We start from the raw sequence: 15,373 nt of genomic DNA on the forward strand, positions 1-15,373 counted from the left end.
ATTGGACGTCTAGCACCGTCAAAGGCAGCCAGTGAGTTAATAAATTACCCAGCATTGCTCTACAATTAACAGAAAGTGACCGAAAATCTACAGGAAGTGCTTATTTTCTCCAGAAATTGTATTTTCTTGTTATTGAGACAGATTTACCGCCACTTCGCGGGTTGTGTTGTGTTGTGTCCTTTCCCACCGTCCTGAAGGCCACGCGTTCCTACCATTCTCCCCCTGGCCGGCTAGAGGGCGCCCTCGTGCCCTCGGCCAGCTTCCATTGAGTCAGACAGCTGAGTCACTCGCTGAGTCCACTTAACTCTTGAGAAACATAGAGCGAATGTGAAGTGCGAAAAGAATATTTGTTTCCCCCTTTCCCGCGTGCTTTTTTGGCTTGTGGCGGCTGGCACCATGCTGACGGTGACGCTGAGGACGCTCCAGCAGCAGACTTTTAAAATTCACATCGACGACGAGGAAACGGTGAGTCAAAGTTGCTCGAGGTAAACACAGCGGACCGGCGGGCTAGCTTGAAACATACGCTGGCTTTAGCCTAGCTTAGCTTACCTGCGCGGTAAGTGTGTTTACCTGGACCTCTTAAACCCTCGGCAAAAACTTCATTTTCAATTTGTAAATGTTTGGGAAACGGGAAAATGTGCAAGGGGAGAGAGGGGACACAACAAGACGTGTTTGCGGGACCTCAAGTCACCCGCGCGCGAGAAGTCGCTGGAGTGAAGCTAGCCGAAGTCAGAGCGGCGTACGCGTCGGTTTCCTTCAATATAAAATACATGTCGGGTTTTAAATTGCGCCACGGTGTTTTTAGATTACGTCTTCATAGAAAGTATTTGTTAGAAAGAAGGAAATTACACGCCTGATGTCGCAACGAGGTTTTATAAACAGTTGTCATTAAAAAAACCGCAGTCTGGTTTTGTCCTATTTTGAAAAACTACAAAAAACGAAGTGTCGCTGCCAATTTATTTGACTCTTCTCGGTGTCAGTGAATGACACTGCAAGATTCCTTATTGTTTGTGTACTGAAATTCCTGCGTATTTCTGTTTAAAACTATATTGGACATGCGTTAACCCAACTATGGTGTGTGCGTTACACGCCTTGTCATTGTGCTAACAAATCTTATCTCGAAGTTATTCTACCCCAATAGCCTTAAATAGCCTTTTCAGGGACAGTGGTCACTACTAGAGTTGGGAACCTCTGGGTGCCTTACAATATGATACGATTTGCGACACAAGGTTCACAATAACGATGATCTCACAATATGGGGAGCTCACATTTATCTCTTCAAATGGATTGGACGTTTGTGGCAGTCAATGGCAAACAATGTGTTTAGTTTTGGGTCATTTCAGGCCATTTGCTGTTGATTTTCAGTTACTTTCTGTTGATTTTGGGGCATTTCGGGTCATTTGCTGTTGATTTTTTTTGTCACTTGCTGTTCATTTTGGGGCATTTTTTTGGGTCACTTCCTGTAGTTTATGGGGCATTTTTTGGGTCACTTCCTGTTGATTTTGGGGCATTTGCGGATCACTTCTTGTTGATTTTGGGGCATTTGCGGGTCACTTCTTGTTGATTTTAGAGGATTTCTGGGTAACAATCTCTTAATTTTGGGCCTTTCAGGTCATTTGCTGTTTTTTTTTTTGTCACTTCCTGTTGATTTTGGGGCATTTTTTGGGTCACTTCCTGTAGTTTATGAGGCATTTTTGGGTCACCTGTTGATATTGGGGTCACTTCCTATTGATTTTTTTTTTTTTTAAATTACTTCCTGTTGATTTTTGCACATTTCAGGTTAATTGCTGTTGATTTTTTTGTTGCTTACTGTATATTTTGGGGCAATTTTTTTTGGGTCACTTCCTGTTGATTTTAGGGCTTTTTTAGGTCAGTTCTGGTTGATTTTGGGGCATTGTTTGATCATTTGTTGAATTTGGGGCATTTTTTGGGTCACTTCTTGTTGAATTTGGGGCATTTTTTGGGTCACTTCCTGTTGATTTTGGGGCATTTTTTGGGTCACTCCCTGTTGATTTTGCAACATTTCAAGTCATTTGGTGTGAATTTGTTTGTCATTTCCTGTTGATTGATTTTGAGGCATTTTTTGGGTCACTTCTTGTTGAATTTGGGGCATTTTTTGGGTCACTTCCTGTTGAATTTGGGGCATTTTTTGGGTCACTCCCTGTTGATTTTGGGATATTTTAAGTCATTTGGTGTGAATTTGTCATTTCCTGTTGATTGATTTTGAGGCATTTTTTGGGGTGTCACTTCTTGTTGATTTTGGGGCATTTCCGGGTCACAATCTCTTGATTTTGGGCATTTCAGGTCATTAGCGGTTGATTTTTTTATGGCACGTCATGTTGATTTCTGGGTAATTTTTGGGTTGCTTCTGGTTGATTTTGGGGCATTGTTTTAGGGTCGCTTCCTGTTGATTTTGAGGCATTTGTTTTGGGTCACTTCTTGTTGATCTTGAGGCATTTTTGGGGGTCGGTCCCTGTTGATTTTGGGGCCTTTTTTGGGGTCACTCTCTGTTGATTTTTGGGCTTTTCAGGTCATTTGGTGTGAATTTTTTTGTCACAACCTGTTGATTTTGAGGCCTTTTTTGGGTTACTTCCTGTTGATTCTAGGGCATTTTTTGTGTCACTCTCTATTTATTTTGGGGTGTTAATGTGGTCACTCCCTGTTGACTTTGGGGGTCACTCTGTTGATTTTGGGCATTTTTTTGGGTTACTTCCTATTGATTTATGGGCATTTCCGGGTCACTACCTGTTCATTTTGGGACATTTCAAGTCATTTGGTGTAATTTTTTTTTTTGTCATTTCCTGTTGATTGATTTTGAGGCATTTTTTTTGGGGGGGGGGGGGGCTCACTTCCTGTTGATTTTTGGGCATTTCCGGGTTACTCCCTGTTGATTTTAGAGCATTTCCAGGTCACAATCTCTTGATTTGGGGCATTTCAGGTCATTTGCTGTTGATTTGTTTCACTTCCTGTGGATTTTGGGGCATTCCTGGCCCTATTCTGCAACCCAAAATATTTTTTATTTTGATATTGGGGTCACTTCCTATTGATTTTTTTTTTTTTTTAATTACTTCCTGTTGATTTTTGCACATATCAGGTTAATTGCTGTTGATTTTTTTGTTGCTTACTGTAGATTTTGGGGCAATTTTTTTTGGGTCACTTCCAGGTGAGTTAAATATTTTTTATTTTGGGTTACAGAACAGGAAGTGACCCGGGATTGAATATGCAGCAACTCAGACTCAATAGGGATTGACCTGTGATTGCCCTAAAATAAACAGAAAGTGACCTGTAAATGTCCCGATAATCAGAACGACTAGCTGCAAATACTTTGGTTTCAATTGCCCCTCCCAGTCTAAATGAATTGGGCGTCTAGTGCCGCCAATGGCAGCCATTGAGTTAACAGAGACACTCTTCGAGTGGAAAATTTGGGAGCAACTTGTTTCTTTTTAAACAGGGACACTGTTTCAAAACGTAACGATTCTTAGCGGGAGCATATCAATCGCCTTTTGGGATACAAAATATCACAATATATCACCATTTCAATGATGGCTAGCTAGCTAGTTAGTAAAAGGGAAAAAAATAAATATTGTGTGATTTCTGGAGTCCTTGATCTTTCATTGAAGACTATACAAATGGAATTTTAGCAAGAAACAAAGTTACGGTAATGAATATGATTTACCGGTAGTTTTTACAAGCCAAACAACATGATGTGGCGGGCCAGATCTGGCCCCCGCGCCGCCACTTTGTCACACTTTCAGAATGTATTGACTGTTTTTTTGTGTGTGTGTTTGTCAGGTGAAAGTGTTGAAGGAGAGAATCGCGGAGGAGCGAGGTCAGGATGCGTTTCCCGCCGCGGGACAAAAGCTCATCTATGCAGGTGACGGTCGCCGCCACTGCCGTTTGCGGCGACTAAAGAGCGCTAGCTGATGCGACTTGTCGTCGGCGGCAGGTAAAATCTTGAACGACGACACGGCGCTCAAAGAATACAACATCAGCGAGAAGAACTTTGTGGTGGTCATGGTCACCAAGGTCAGATTTGCTTTCTTTTTAACTCTTTGGCTGCCATTGACAGTGCTAAGCGTCCAATACATAATGACTAGGAAGGCTTGGACATCTAGCGCCGTCAATGGCAATGTCAATTCCTGTCTATTTTGGGTCGCTTCTGATACATTTTGGATCATAAACACAAATCATAAGTGTAATTCCGCTCATTTTACTCTTTTAAATTGCTGTATTTACTTGTAGCCCAAAGCTACCCCCGCCCCTCAAACTCCACCAAAGTCCACCCCCCAATCGGCGACGCCCTCGTCAACATCAGACCCGCCGTCCTCATCTTCAAGTTCCGCCTCCTCGTCCGTCCCTCCACAAGAAGCTGCTGCCGCAGTTACGCCCGCCGCCACGCAGTCATCCGAAGTAGCGCCACCCGCCCCGGAGAACACCCCCACCACTTCTCCCGAGGACACGTCCCCCCCGTCGGGCACCGCCCGAGACCCCCCGGCCGGGCAAAGCGAGCCGGCAGACCCGGCCCGGAAAGAGCCCGCGGCGACGGAGGAAACGGCGAGTCCGACCGCCGTCAGGTCATCGGCTTCCAGGTGAGTTAACTCTTTGGCTGCCATTGACGATGATTAGACATCTAACCCGTTCGAACTGGGAGGACTGGCAGCATTTGAAGATTGATAATGAGATTTATCCCAGATATTAATTATAATATGAAAAATAATTATTTTAATGTGGTTCATAATTCATTATTTGACTTCTGATGTATAAAAATTGAGACCAGGCGAGCTAATTTGATATATAAATACTACTAATATTACTACCACTACCACGACTAATGCTACCGTATTGGCCCGAATATAACAGTGTTTTTTTACATTGAAATTAGACTGAAAAAAAAGGGGGCCGTTTTATATTCGCGGTCTAGACGTTATACCTATTCACGACACTAGATGATGCCAGATATCAGTGAAGCGATGTTCTGTCATGAGAGATCTCAGCTACTCTCAAGTTTAACCAGTTTGCATTTATTGCAATGTTTTTCCTTGTTCAGATTTGTCTCAAGACTGCAGTTACAGTTAACTGAATTAACCATCAAAGTGAAGTCTATTACAATTTTGTTGTTTTATCACAATAGATTGATTTATTTACATTTCAAAAACCAGAAGCCATTCATTTACGAATGTGATTGCACTTTAGTAACTTTACATATTTAAATGTTCAGATATTAAGATTTGAATGAGGCAAATTAACATGCTTTTTCTCTCTCAAATATATTATAATCATTTGTTTCGGATGTACTGTAATTATATTTGTTATAAAAATTAATTTGGTGTTCAAAAAGTCTTTTTTCAAACTTGAGTCTTGAAAAAGAGGGGGTCGTCTTATTATCAGGGCCGTCTTACATTTGGGCCAATACGGTAATACTACCACTACTACTACCACCAACTCTTCTGCTACTAATACTAATAATACCACTACTATTACTAATACCACTACTAATACTAATATTACCACTAATACTACCATCGGTGCTGCTGCTGCCGCCGCCACCACTACTACTACTATTACTAACTACTATTACTACCACTACCACTAAATATTCCTACTACTACCTCTACTATACCACCTCTACTACTACTAATACTATTACCACTACTGATATTACCACTACTAATGTTACCTTTGCTGCTGCTGCTACTACTTCCACTACTAACAATACTACTACCTCTAATAATACTACAACCACCACTACTACTACTACTAGTAATACTATAACCACTACTACTATTACCACCACTACTACTATACTAATAATAATATTACCACTATCACTATTATTAATTCCAATACTACCACTACTACTACTACTAATAATACCAGTACTACTACAACTACTAATACCACCACTACTACTAATACTACCACTACTAATACTACCACTGCTCCTGCTGCTACTAGTACTACTTTCACTACTACCACTACTAAATACTACCTATGCTACCACTAGAACCACCACTATTACTAATACCACTATTACTACTAATACTAATATTACCACTAATACTACCATCGCTGCTGCTGCTACTACCACTACTACTACTATTACTACCACTACTAATAAATACTCCTACTACTACCTCTACTAATACTAATTATACTACTACTATTTCTAATACCATCTCTACTACTACTAATACTATTACCACTACTGATATTACCCCTACTAATGTTACCTCTGCTGCTGCTACTTCTTCCACTACTACCAATACAACTACCTCTAATACTACTACAAGCACTACTACTACTAGTAATACTATAATTACTACTATTACCACTACTACTATACTAATAATAATATTACCACTATTACTATTATTAATTCAATACTACCATGACTACTAATAATAATAATACCAATACTACTACTACTAATACTACCACTGCTCCTGCTGCTACTAGTACTACTTTCTCTACTACCACTACTAAATACTACCTCTGCTACTACTAATACCACTACTATTACTAATACCACCTCTACTACTATTACTAATACTACTATTACCAGTACTAATACTACCGCTGCTGCTGCTACTACTACTACCTCTATAACTAATACTATTACCACCACCACCACCACTACTACTAGTACTACTACTAATATTATAACCACTACTAATACTATTACTACGTATAGTAATAATAATATTACCACTACAACTATTAATTCCAATACTAACACTATTACTAATGATACTAATACTACTATCACTACTACTACTACTACTACTACAATTACTACCTAAAACCACTAGTACTACTTTTACTAATATTACAACTACTAATACTATCACTGCTGCTGCTGCTACTACTACTACGACTACCACTACTCCTAATACTACCACTACTAATAAATACTACTAATCCTAGTAATACCACTACTATTACTAATACCACCTTTCCTACTACTAATACTATTACCACTACTAATACTACCACTACAAATACTACCGCTGCTGCTACTACTACTACTTCTACTACTACCAATACTACTACCTCTATCACTAATACTAATACTACTACCACCACGACTACTACTACTAGTAATACTATAACAAGTACTAATATTACCATTACTGCTATATTAATAATATTACCACTACTACTATTACTAATTCCAAGACTACCACTACTAATAATAATATTACTACTACTACCACCACCACTACTACAATTACTACGACTGCCACCACTACTACTAATACTACTGCTACTAATAATACCACAACTATTACTAATACCACCACTATTACTACTAATACCATTACCACTACTAATACTACCACCACTTATACTACTAAAATTACCACTAATAATACTGCTGCTGCTGCTGCTGCTACTACTTCCACTACTACCAATACTCCTACCTCTATTATTACTACTACTAATACTATAACCACTACTAATACTATTACCACTACTACTATATTAATAATAGTACCACCACTACTATTACTAATTCCAATACTGCAATTACCACTACTAATAATAATATTAATACTACGACCACCACCACCACCGCCAATTATAATAATACTACTACCACTACCACTACCACTGATACTACTACCACCATGACTACTACTATTAATATTGCTACTACTACTAATATTACCACTACTACAACTACTACTACTAATAAATACCACTTTTGAATTCATTAGGAAATAGAAAGTGATTAATCGTAATTAATCTCACTTAATTCAACTGCGCTTTAACTCATTGGCTGCCATTTGATGTCCAATCCATTTGAAAAGATTCATCGAGGAATTTAAGTTAAAAAAAAATAGTTCTAGCGGCCGACAATGGCAAGTTGAAAGTGCATTTTTTGGTCCCGCAGCCCGGCGGCGGACGAGCGGGGCCTTCTGGAGGAGGCGGCGTCCATTTTGGGTAAGAAAAGCGTTCGGCCCGGCCCGACGCGCGCTTTGGCGACGGGGCTCGAGCGCAGCTTGTCCATCCCCGGCAGTGACGGGCCAGGCCTACGAGAACCTGGTGTCGGAGATCGCCGCCATGGGCTACCAGCGCCAGGCCGTGGTGTCGGCGCTCCGAGCTAGCTACAACAACCCCGACCGCGCCGTCGAGTATTTGCTAACGGTCAGTGCGCAGTTCCATTCACCACTAGAGCATTTTGGGTGAAAATGCACGAGAAATTACGGGTCACTACCTGATGATTTCAGGTCATTTTCTTTTAGCTTTGGGGCAATTTCTGTTGATTTTGGAGCATTTACAGTTTACATCATGTTGATTTCAGGCAATTTTCTTTTAGATTTGGGGTGATTTTGGTTTTTGTTGTTTTTATTTTACATTTTTTTAAAAAGTGTATTTTTTAATAAAAGCAATCCTCATACAAAATCATTATGAAGTTTTGAACGAGTTCATTTCAGTTATATCTGTCGAAGTTTTACATTTTATCACCTTGTGTTATAAGTATTGTAAAAGTGTAATAAAAATCGGGCAAAATGGTATTGAGGGCAATAGACTGGATGACTATTGGTAGCAAATTAATCAAATTCCTGCCAGCAGGGTCTCCCCACTGCCGAGTCCGGTGACACTGCGCCACTTGGGGACGCTCCATCGGACGCGCCCGTCGTGCCGGCCCCCGTACCAGCTCCGCCTTCAGCGCCGGAGGATGCCGCTGCCCGTAAGTGCGAAAAACCGCAAGACTCGCCGATATTTTTCAGTGTTGTTCACGCCTTCCCATTCCCGTCAGGCCCGCCCGCTGATGTCTCCCCATCCTCACGGAACCCGCTGGAGTTCCTGAGGAACCAACCCCAGTTCCAGCAGATGCGTCAGATCATCCAGCAGAACCCGGCGCTGCTGCCCGCCCTTCTGCAGCAGCTGGGGCGGGACAACCCACAACTGCTGCAGGTGACCGCCTGCCTCCCAGATTAGATTGGGGATAAAATCGCGATACGAAACGTCGGGATACGCATCGAGCTTGAAAATAACAGTGTTATTGTTATATCGCCATGTCGTGAGATCATAGTTATCGTGAGCTTTGTATCGCATCCTGAGCTTCGTGTATCATTCCATCCCTAACCCAGTCGCCACCTCCTCGTCTTACGTCTTGTCCTTTGTCGTCACGCAGCAAATCACGCAGCATCAGGAACGCTTCGTCCAGATGCTGAACGAGCCCCAAGGGGGTGGCAGCGGCGGCAGTGGCGGCGGCGGCGGAAGCGATAGCACCGAACCGCGGGCGGCATCCCGCTCCAACTACATCCAGGTCACGCCGCAAGAGAAGGAAGCTATCGAAAGGGTCAGCAAGTTTTTCAATTAATCCATTATAGTGATACCTCAGGATACGAAATTGGTTCCGGGGTGGCTTTTTAATCGTGTATTACATGTAAATGGCCTAATTGGTTCCAAGTTCAATTAAAAAAAAAAAAAAAAAAAAAAACACTAAATTTGCTGTCACGCCCTCTGATCGCCTGTCTTTATGTGTAATGCTTTTTCGCCCCCTAATGGCGCTTAAGTGTAACTAGTTTTGTAGATTTCAGCGCATTCTACAGAGGTTATCACATGACTACAGGAACTCATAGCAAACACAGCGTGCTAAAAGACGAGCTAATACCAGCAAGAATGACCTGTTATTTACTATACGTCATATCTTACATATGATGAATCACTTTTTGTAATATGAGGTTATAAAAGCTTGTTAAAACTTTGTGAAATGAATTTTTTGCGTACTGAAGCTTTCGTATCTCAAGGTACCACTAAAGGTGCTATGACTTTTGCAAGTGACCTTTAAAATGATAGCAGAGCATATTTTGGACACAAATCCATTCAGAAAAAGTGACAGAAAAGGCTACAAAAATAAATTTGGATCCTAACTAGCTTTCCTTTAATAAGGTGCCTTAGCCCCGCCCACTAAAAAAAAGATGATGTCACACCCAGAATTAGCTGCAAGCATACTATTCATTGGCCTGCGATTATCTTGTTGCCTTGTGTTAACATGTGCTAGCTAGCTAGCGCAGCACTAGAAATGATAGCAAACTTTGGATGCAAATTCATGAAAAAAAGTGATTGAAAAGGCCTAATAACGAAATTAGATCCGAATTAGTTTGCCTTAGCTCCGCTTTCTAAAAAAATATCCAAACAGAAGAGGGATTTCACGCCAAGAAAGAACTGCTAGAATGCTATCCATGGGCATGGTATTATCATGTTGCCGTGTGTTAATATGTGCTAGCTAGCTAGCTCAGCACTAGAAATGATAGTAGCGCAAACTTTGGATGCAAATCCATTCAAAAGTGACCGAAAAGTTTATTAATGAAATTAGATCCTAATTTGTTTTCCTTTCCCAACTGCCTTAGCCCCCCCCCACCCCCCACAAAAAAATTTCCAAACACAAGATGTCACACCCAGAATGATTAGCATGCTAACCATAGGCATGCTATTATCTTGTTGCCGTGTGTTTATATATGATAGCTAGCTAGCTAGCTAGCTAGCTCGGCACAAGAAATGATAGTAGAGCAAACTTTGGATGCACATTCATTAACAAGTGACGGAAAAGTTAAATAATGAAATTAGATCTTAATTTGGTTTCACTTCTCAGCTGCCTTAGCCCCGCCCACAAAAAACAATTCCAAACACAAGATGTCACACCAAGAATAAGCTGCTAGCATGCAATCCATAGGCATGCGATTCTCTTGTTGCTGTGTGTCAACATGTGCTAGCTAGCTAGCGAAGCACTAAAAATGATTGCAAACTTAGGACAGAAATCCATTTGAAAAAAAGAGTGACATAAAAGGCTTCAAAAATGAAATTAGGTCCTAATTTGTTTTCCTTTTATCAGCTGCCTTGGCCCCGCTCAGTTAAAAAAAAAAAATCTCCAAACAGAAGATGTCAAACCCAGAATGAGCTGCTAGGATGTTATGCATAGGCATGCTATCCTTTTGTTGCCATGTGTCAACATGTGCTAGCTAGCTAGAGCAGCACTAGAAAAGATATAGTGCCTTCCATAATTAATGGCACCCCTGGTTAAGATGTGTTTTTTAGCTTCTAATATTTTTTTTTTATTCAAATAATATGGGACCTTAATGGGAAAAAAAGAGAAAAATCCAACCTTCAATACAAGTGCATTTATTCAGTGGGGAAAAAATCCCACATTAAGAAATAATTATTTGACATCAAATAATGTGTGTCACAATTATTAGCACCCCTGGAATTAATACTTTGAACAACCCCCTTTTGCCAACAAAACAAGGTCTGGGGACTGAGATGGCCATGGGAGGTGCTTGATTTTGTGTCTGGTGAACCATTTCTGTGTAGATTTGGCCATATGTTTAGGGTCATTGTCTTGCTGAAAGACCCAGTGACGACCCATCTTCAGCTTTCGGGCAGAGGGCAACAGATTTTTATTTGAAATGTCCTGGTATTTCAAAGCATTCATGATGCCATGCACCCTAACAAGGTTCCCAGGGCCTTTGGACGCGAAACAGCCCCACAGCATCACTGACCCACCCCCATACTTCGCAGTGGGTATGAGGTGCTTTTCAGCATGCGCATCTTTTGCGGCACGCCAGACCCACAGAGACTACTTTCCCACTGGCCAAAAAACCCGTGTCAACCCGCTAACAATCGGCTTTTGGTGGCAGTGGGAAAGGTGCAGCGACCCGCTTCGACCCGTGCAATCAACCCGCCAAGCGACCCGCGTTAAAATCACCGCGGCTCTGATCGCCATGCAGTGTGAAAGCAAAACCCCGGGTCAACAGTCAACACGCTAATCTACGTGGTGACGTAGGCTAGTACGTGATGCGTCATAACAAAAACAAAAACCATGTGCTCTAGCCCGGATCCAAATACAGCGAACAGTCAGTGTAGCAGCGTTAGCAATAGCCATAACAGATAAAACAAAGGCTCTTCTCCTCCTGTGAACGTACACGACTCCTTTCAATTTAAAGTCAAAGTTCACGTCGCCTACGTTGCCTCAGCACAAGCAGAGTGTTGATCCTTTGCTGCATTTCGACCATTTTGAGGGCAGTAAAAAGCATGAAAACAGAGAACACAAACGGAAAGGAAGCTTCTATGTTGCTTTGCATTGTTTACTTCCTTGAACTGAAATGAATTCGGTCGCACTTGTCGAGGGGTTAGACGGGTGGGGAGAAAAAAAAAAAAGACACGGCTTTTTTTGTCAATGGGAAAGGTGCCAAATGCCAATTGCTAGTGGGTTGCATCGGCTTGGAAAAACGCGCGTTGACCCACTAGTTTCAGTGGGGAAAGGGGCATTAGTGTTTGTTGCCAAAAAGCTCAATCTTGGTCTCATCTGACCAAAGCACACGGTCCCAGTTGAAGCCTGGGATGCTGTAGGGCTGTTTCGCTTCCAAAGGCCCTGGGAACCTTGTTAGGGTGCATGACATCATGAATGCTATTATCTTGTTGCCATGTATTAATATGTTCTAGCTAGCTAGCACACCACTAGAAATGAGAAGTAACTTTGGACACATGTCCATAAAATATAGTGACACAAGAGGCTTAATAATGAAATTAGATCCTAATCAGTCTTCGTTTCTCAGCTACCTTAGCCCCGCCCACTAAAAAGTCTCCAAACACAAGATGTCACACCCAAATTTTTGCGGGCGTGCAATCCATTGGCATGCTTATCTCTTGTCGCCATGTGTCAACATGTGAACTGAAAATGATTTAAATGATAGCTAAGCAAACATTGGACAAAAATCCATAAAAAACGTGATAGAAAAGGCTTAATAATGAAATTAGATCCTATTTAGTCTTCCTTCCTCAGCTGCCTTAGCCCCGCCCACAAAAAAAATCTCCAAACAGATGATGCCATACCCAGAATAAGCTACAGATTTTTGCTAGCATGCAATCCATAGGCATGCTATTCTCTTGTTCCCATGTGTCGACATGTGTCTGCTAGCTAGCTAGCGCAGCACTAAAAATTATTGAAATGATAGCTGAGCAAACTAGAGCTGCAGCTATCGAATATTTTAGTAGTCGATTAATCAATGGACTAGTTAGTTCGAATATTCGGATAAGGAGCATGAAAAATTAAAATACCTCAAACGGTTTAATAAAAAAAATAAAAAAAATAAAAAAAGGCTATCTATCTATGTACAACAAAAGAACAATTGGCTAACTTACATAGAAAAAGTCCGCTAGCTTAAATGCTATAAAATGCCCCCAAATTTTTTTTTTACAATGGTCTTAACAAATGGTTCGGACACATATTCCCTCAAAAAACGGCTAAATATACCTATAAACTAAATTATGAAAGCATTAAAAAACATTAGCTCAAACTAAAACTTGGTCGTATGTTGGTCTTAACAGGAAGCAGTTGGATGCAGCTAAGTGAAAAGAGGCAGACTACAGGGCAGTGTATCCACCCTAATCAATAAAACTAAATGCAAACACTTTCAAAATAAACCATAACAATACCACTTTAATTAAACGAATAATCGAAGCAACAAAATTTCACCCGAATATTTTTTTCTAATCGAATACTCGAATAAATCGATCAATCGTTGCAGCACTAGAGTAAACGTTACCCACAAATCCATCTTTAAAAAAAAGTGACGGAAAATGCTTAATAATGAAATTAGATAGTACTAATTGGTCTTCCTTTTATCAGCTGCCTTGCCCCCCCACTAAAAAAATCTCCACACAGATGATGTCACACCCAGAATAAGCTACAGATTTTTGCTAGCATGCTATTCTCTTGTTGCTGTGTGTCAGCATGTGCTAGCTAGCTAGCTAACGCAGCACGTCAATGGCAGTCAATGAGTTAACCGTGTTTAATCCATCAAGGGATTAAGATTCAACGTTTTGTGGGAGTAATTAAGACATTAGTGCAAAAGAAACCTGGAGGAAATGCAAATTTTCCACAATTCACCTCAATTAACATTCATTTGCTCCAGTGCTAACCCTCCCGCTTCAAATGGATTGGACAGAGGCAGCTAACGAGTTCAGGACTGTAAAATTTTGTGGCTTTGTTTGACTCTAAATGTTGTTTTTGGTTTCAGTTAAAAGCGCTGGGCTTCCCCGAGGGTTTGGTCATTCAGGCGTACTTTGCCTGCGAGAAGAACGAAAACCTGGCCGCCAACTTCCTGCTGCAGCAAGCCTGGGATGACGAGTAGTTTGTTCTGTTTGTTTTTTTGTCCTCCCGAGTCCCCTTGGACCCCAGCGTCTCGAAAACGCTGTCCCCTTCAGAGCCGTCCGCCAGGCTTCGAGCGGTGGATTGAAGCCAATCTTGAATAAATGTCACCTTTCATGGTTTGCTTTCAAGGTTCGTTTTGTCACATGTTGAAAAACTGCATTGCTGGATAAACTGCTGGTTCAAAAAAAATGCGTTTTCCAGGAGAATATTCTTGAGCAGGGGTTTCAAACATGTGGACTGGGGGCAAAATGGGGCCCTAGGACATTCATTTACGGCCACCTATTGGACATCAAAGTGTATTTCTATGACCCGCGCATTTTCTGCTATAAAAGTGGATCTATATATATTAGGAATGTAAAGTAGCTCACGATACGGTATGATTTACGGTAAAACACTGACGATAACGATCTTACGATACGGCGATACAACAATTACTGATACATAGGTCAGGAAACCATTCTATGATATTCTACAATATGACTAATAAACAGAAAAACAAACTCTTAACATCCGCTGTGAGTTTATCACAAGTAGACTTCCAATCTAATCTGATTTCATTAGCTGACCTTTTCTTTTTGGGGCATTTACAGGTCACGTCCTGTTGATTTTGGGTTACTGAACAGGAAGTGATTTGAAAAAATCAACAGGAAATGACCTGTAAATGCACTAAAATGAACAGAAAGTGACCTGTAAAAACTGGCTGTGAATGCTCTGGTTTCAGCGCCGTTGACAGCGCTAGGCAATTGGATGTTTAGCGCCGCCAATGCTAGGCAATGAGGATTTTTGCATAAATGCTATATAATGCCAATGTGTACAACAATTGGTTCACTTGCATAGCATTAGTCAATTGCAACAAAGAAACGATTGGCTAACTTGGATAGCAACAGTCCGCTTCCTTAAATGCTATATAATGCTAATGTTTACAACAATTGGCCAACTTGCATAGCAAAAGTCCGCTAGCTTAAATGCTATATAATGCTATTGTTTACAACAATTGGTTAGCTTGCATAGCAAAAGTCTGCTAGCTTAAATGCTACATAATGCTAATGTTTACAACAATTCGCCAACTTGCGTAGCAGAAGTCCACTAGCTCAATTACTATACAATGCTAATGTTTACAATAATTAGCTAACTTGCGTAGCAAAAGTCCGCTAGCTCAATTACTATAATGTTAAAGTTTACAATAATTAGCTAACTTGCATAGCAAAA

General features: G+C 40.9%; 1 protein-coding gene across 1 annotated transcript; it reads left to right on the forward strand.

Moving 5' to 3' along the window:
- Positions 1-238: 238 nt before the first annotated feature.
- On the forward strand, positions 239-14,292 carry LOC130918737 (UV excision repair protein RAD23 homolog B-like). Its single transcript, XM_057840728.1, has 10 exons — positions 239-465; positions 3,793-3,874; positions 3,947-4,026; positions 4,243-4,589; positions 7,895-7,944; positions 8,021-8,148; positions 8,578-8,695; positions 8,765-8,922; positions 9,143-9,310; positions 14,031-14,292. The coding sequence occupies exons 1-10, from the start codon at positions 397-399 to the stop codon at positions 14,142-14,144; spliced, it is 1,314 nt and encodes a 437-aa protein (XP_057696711.1). The 5' UTR covers positions 239-396; the 3' UTR covers positions 14,145-14,292.
- The last annotated feature ends 1,081 nt before the right edge of the window (positions 14,293-15,373 follow it).

Source organism: Corythoichthys intestinalis, chromosome 7, assembly GCF_030265065.1.
Source record: "Corythoichthys intestinalis isolate RoL2023-P3 chromosome 7, ASM3026506v1, whole genome shotgun sequence".
NCBI classification, from domain to species: Eukaryota; Metazoa; Chordata; class Actinopteri; order Syngnathiformes; family Syngnathidae; genus Corythoichthys; species Corythoichthys intestinalis.

Coding starts and splice junctions, on each gene's coding strand:
- LOC130918737 (XM_057840728.1), top strand. CDS start 397: ATGCTGACGGTGACGCTGAGGACGCTCCAGCAGCAGACTTTTAAAATT. Junction 466..3,792: donor ACATCGACGACGAGGAAACG/GTGAGTCAAAGT, acceptor TGTGTTTGTCAG/GTGAAAGTGTTGAAGGAGAG. Junction 8,149..8,577: donor CCGTCGAGTATTTGCTAACG/GTCAGTGCGCAG, acceptor TCCTGCCAGCAG/GGTCTCCCCACTGCCGAGTC.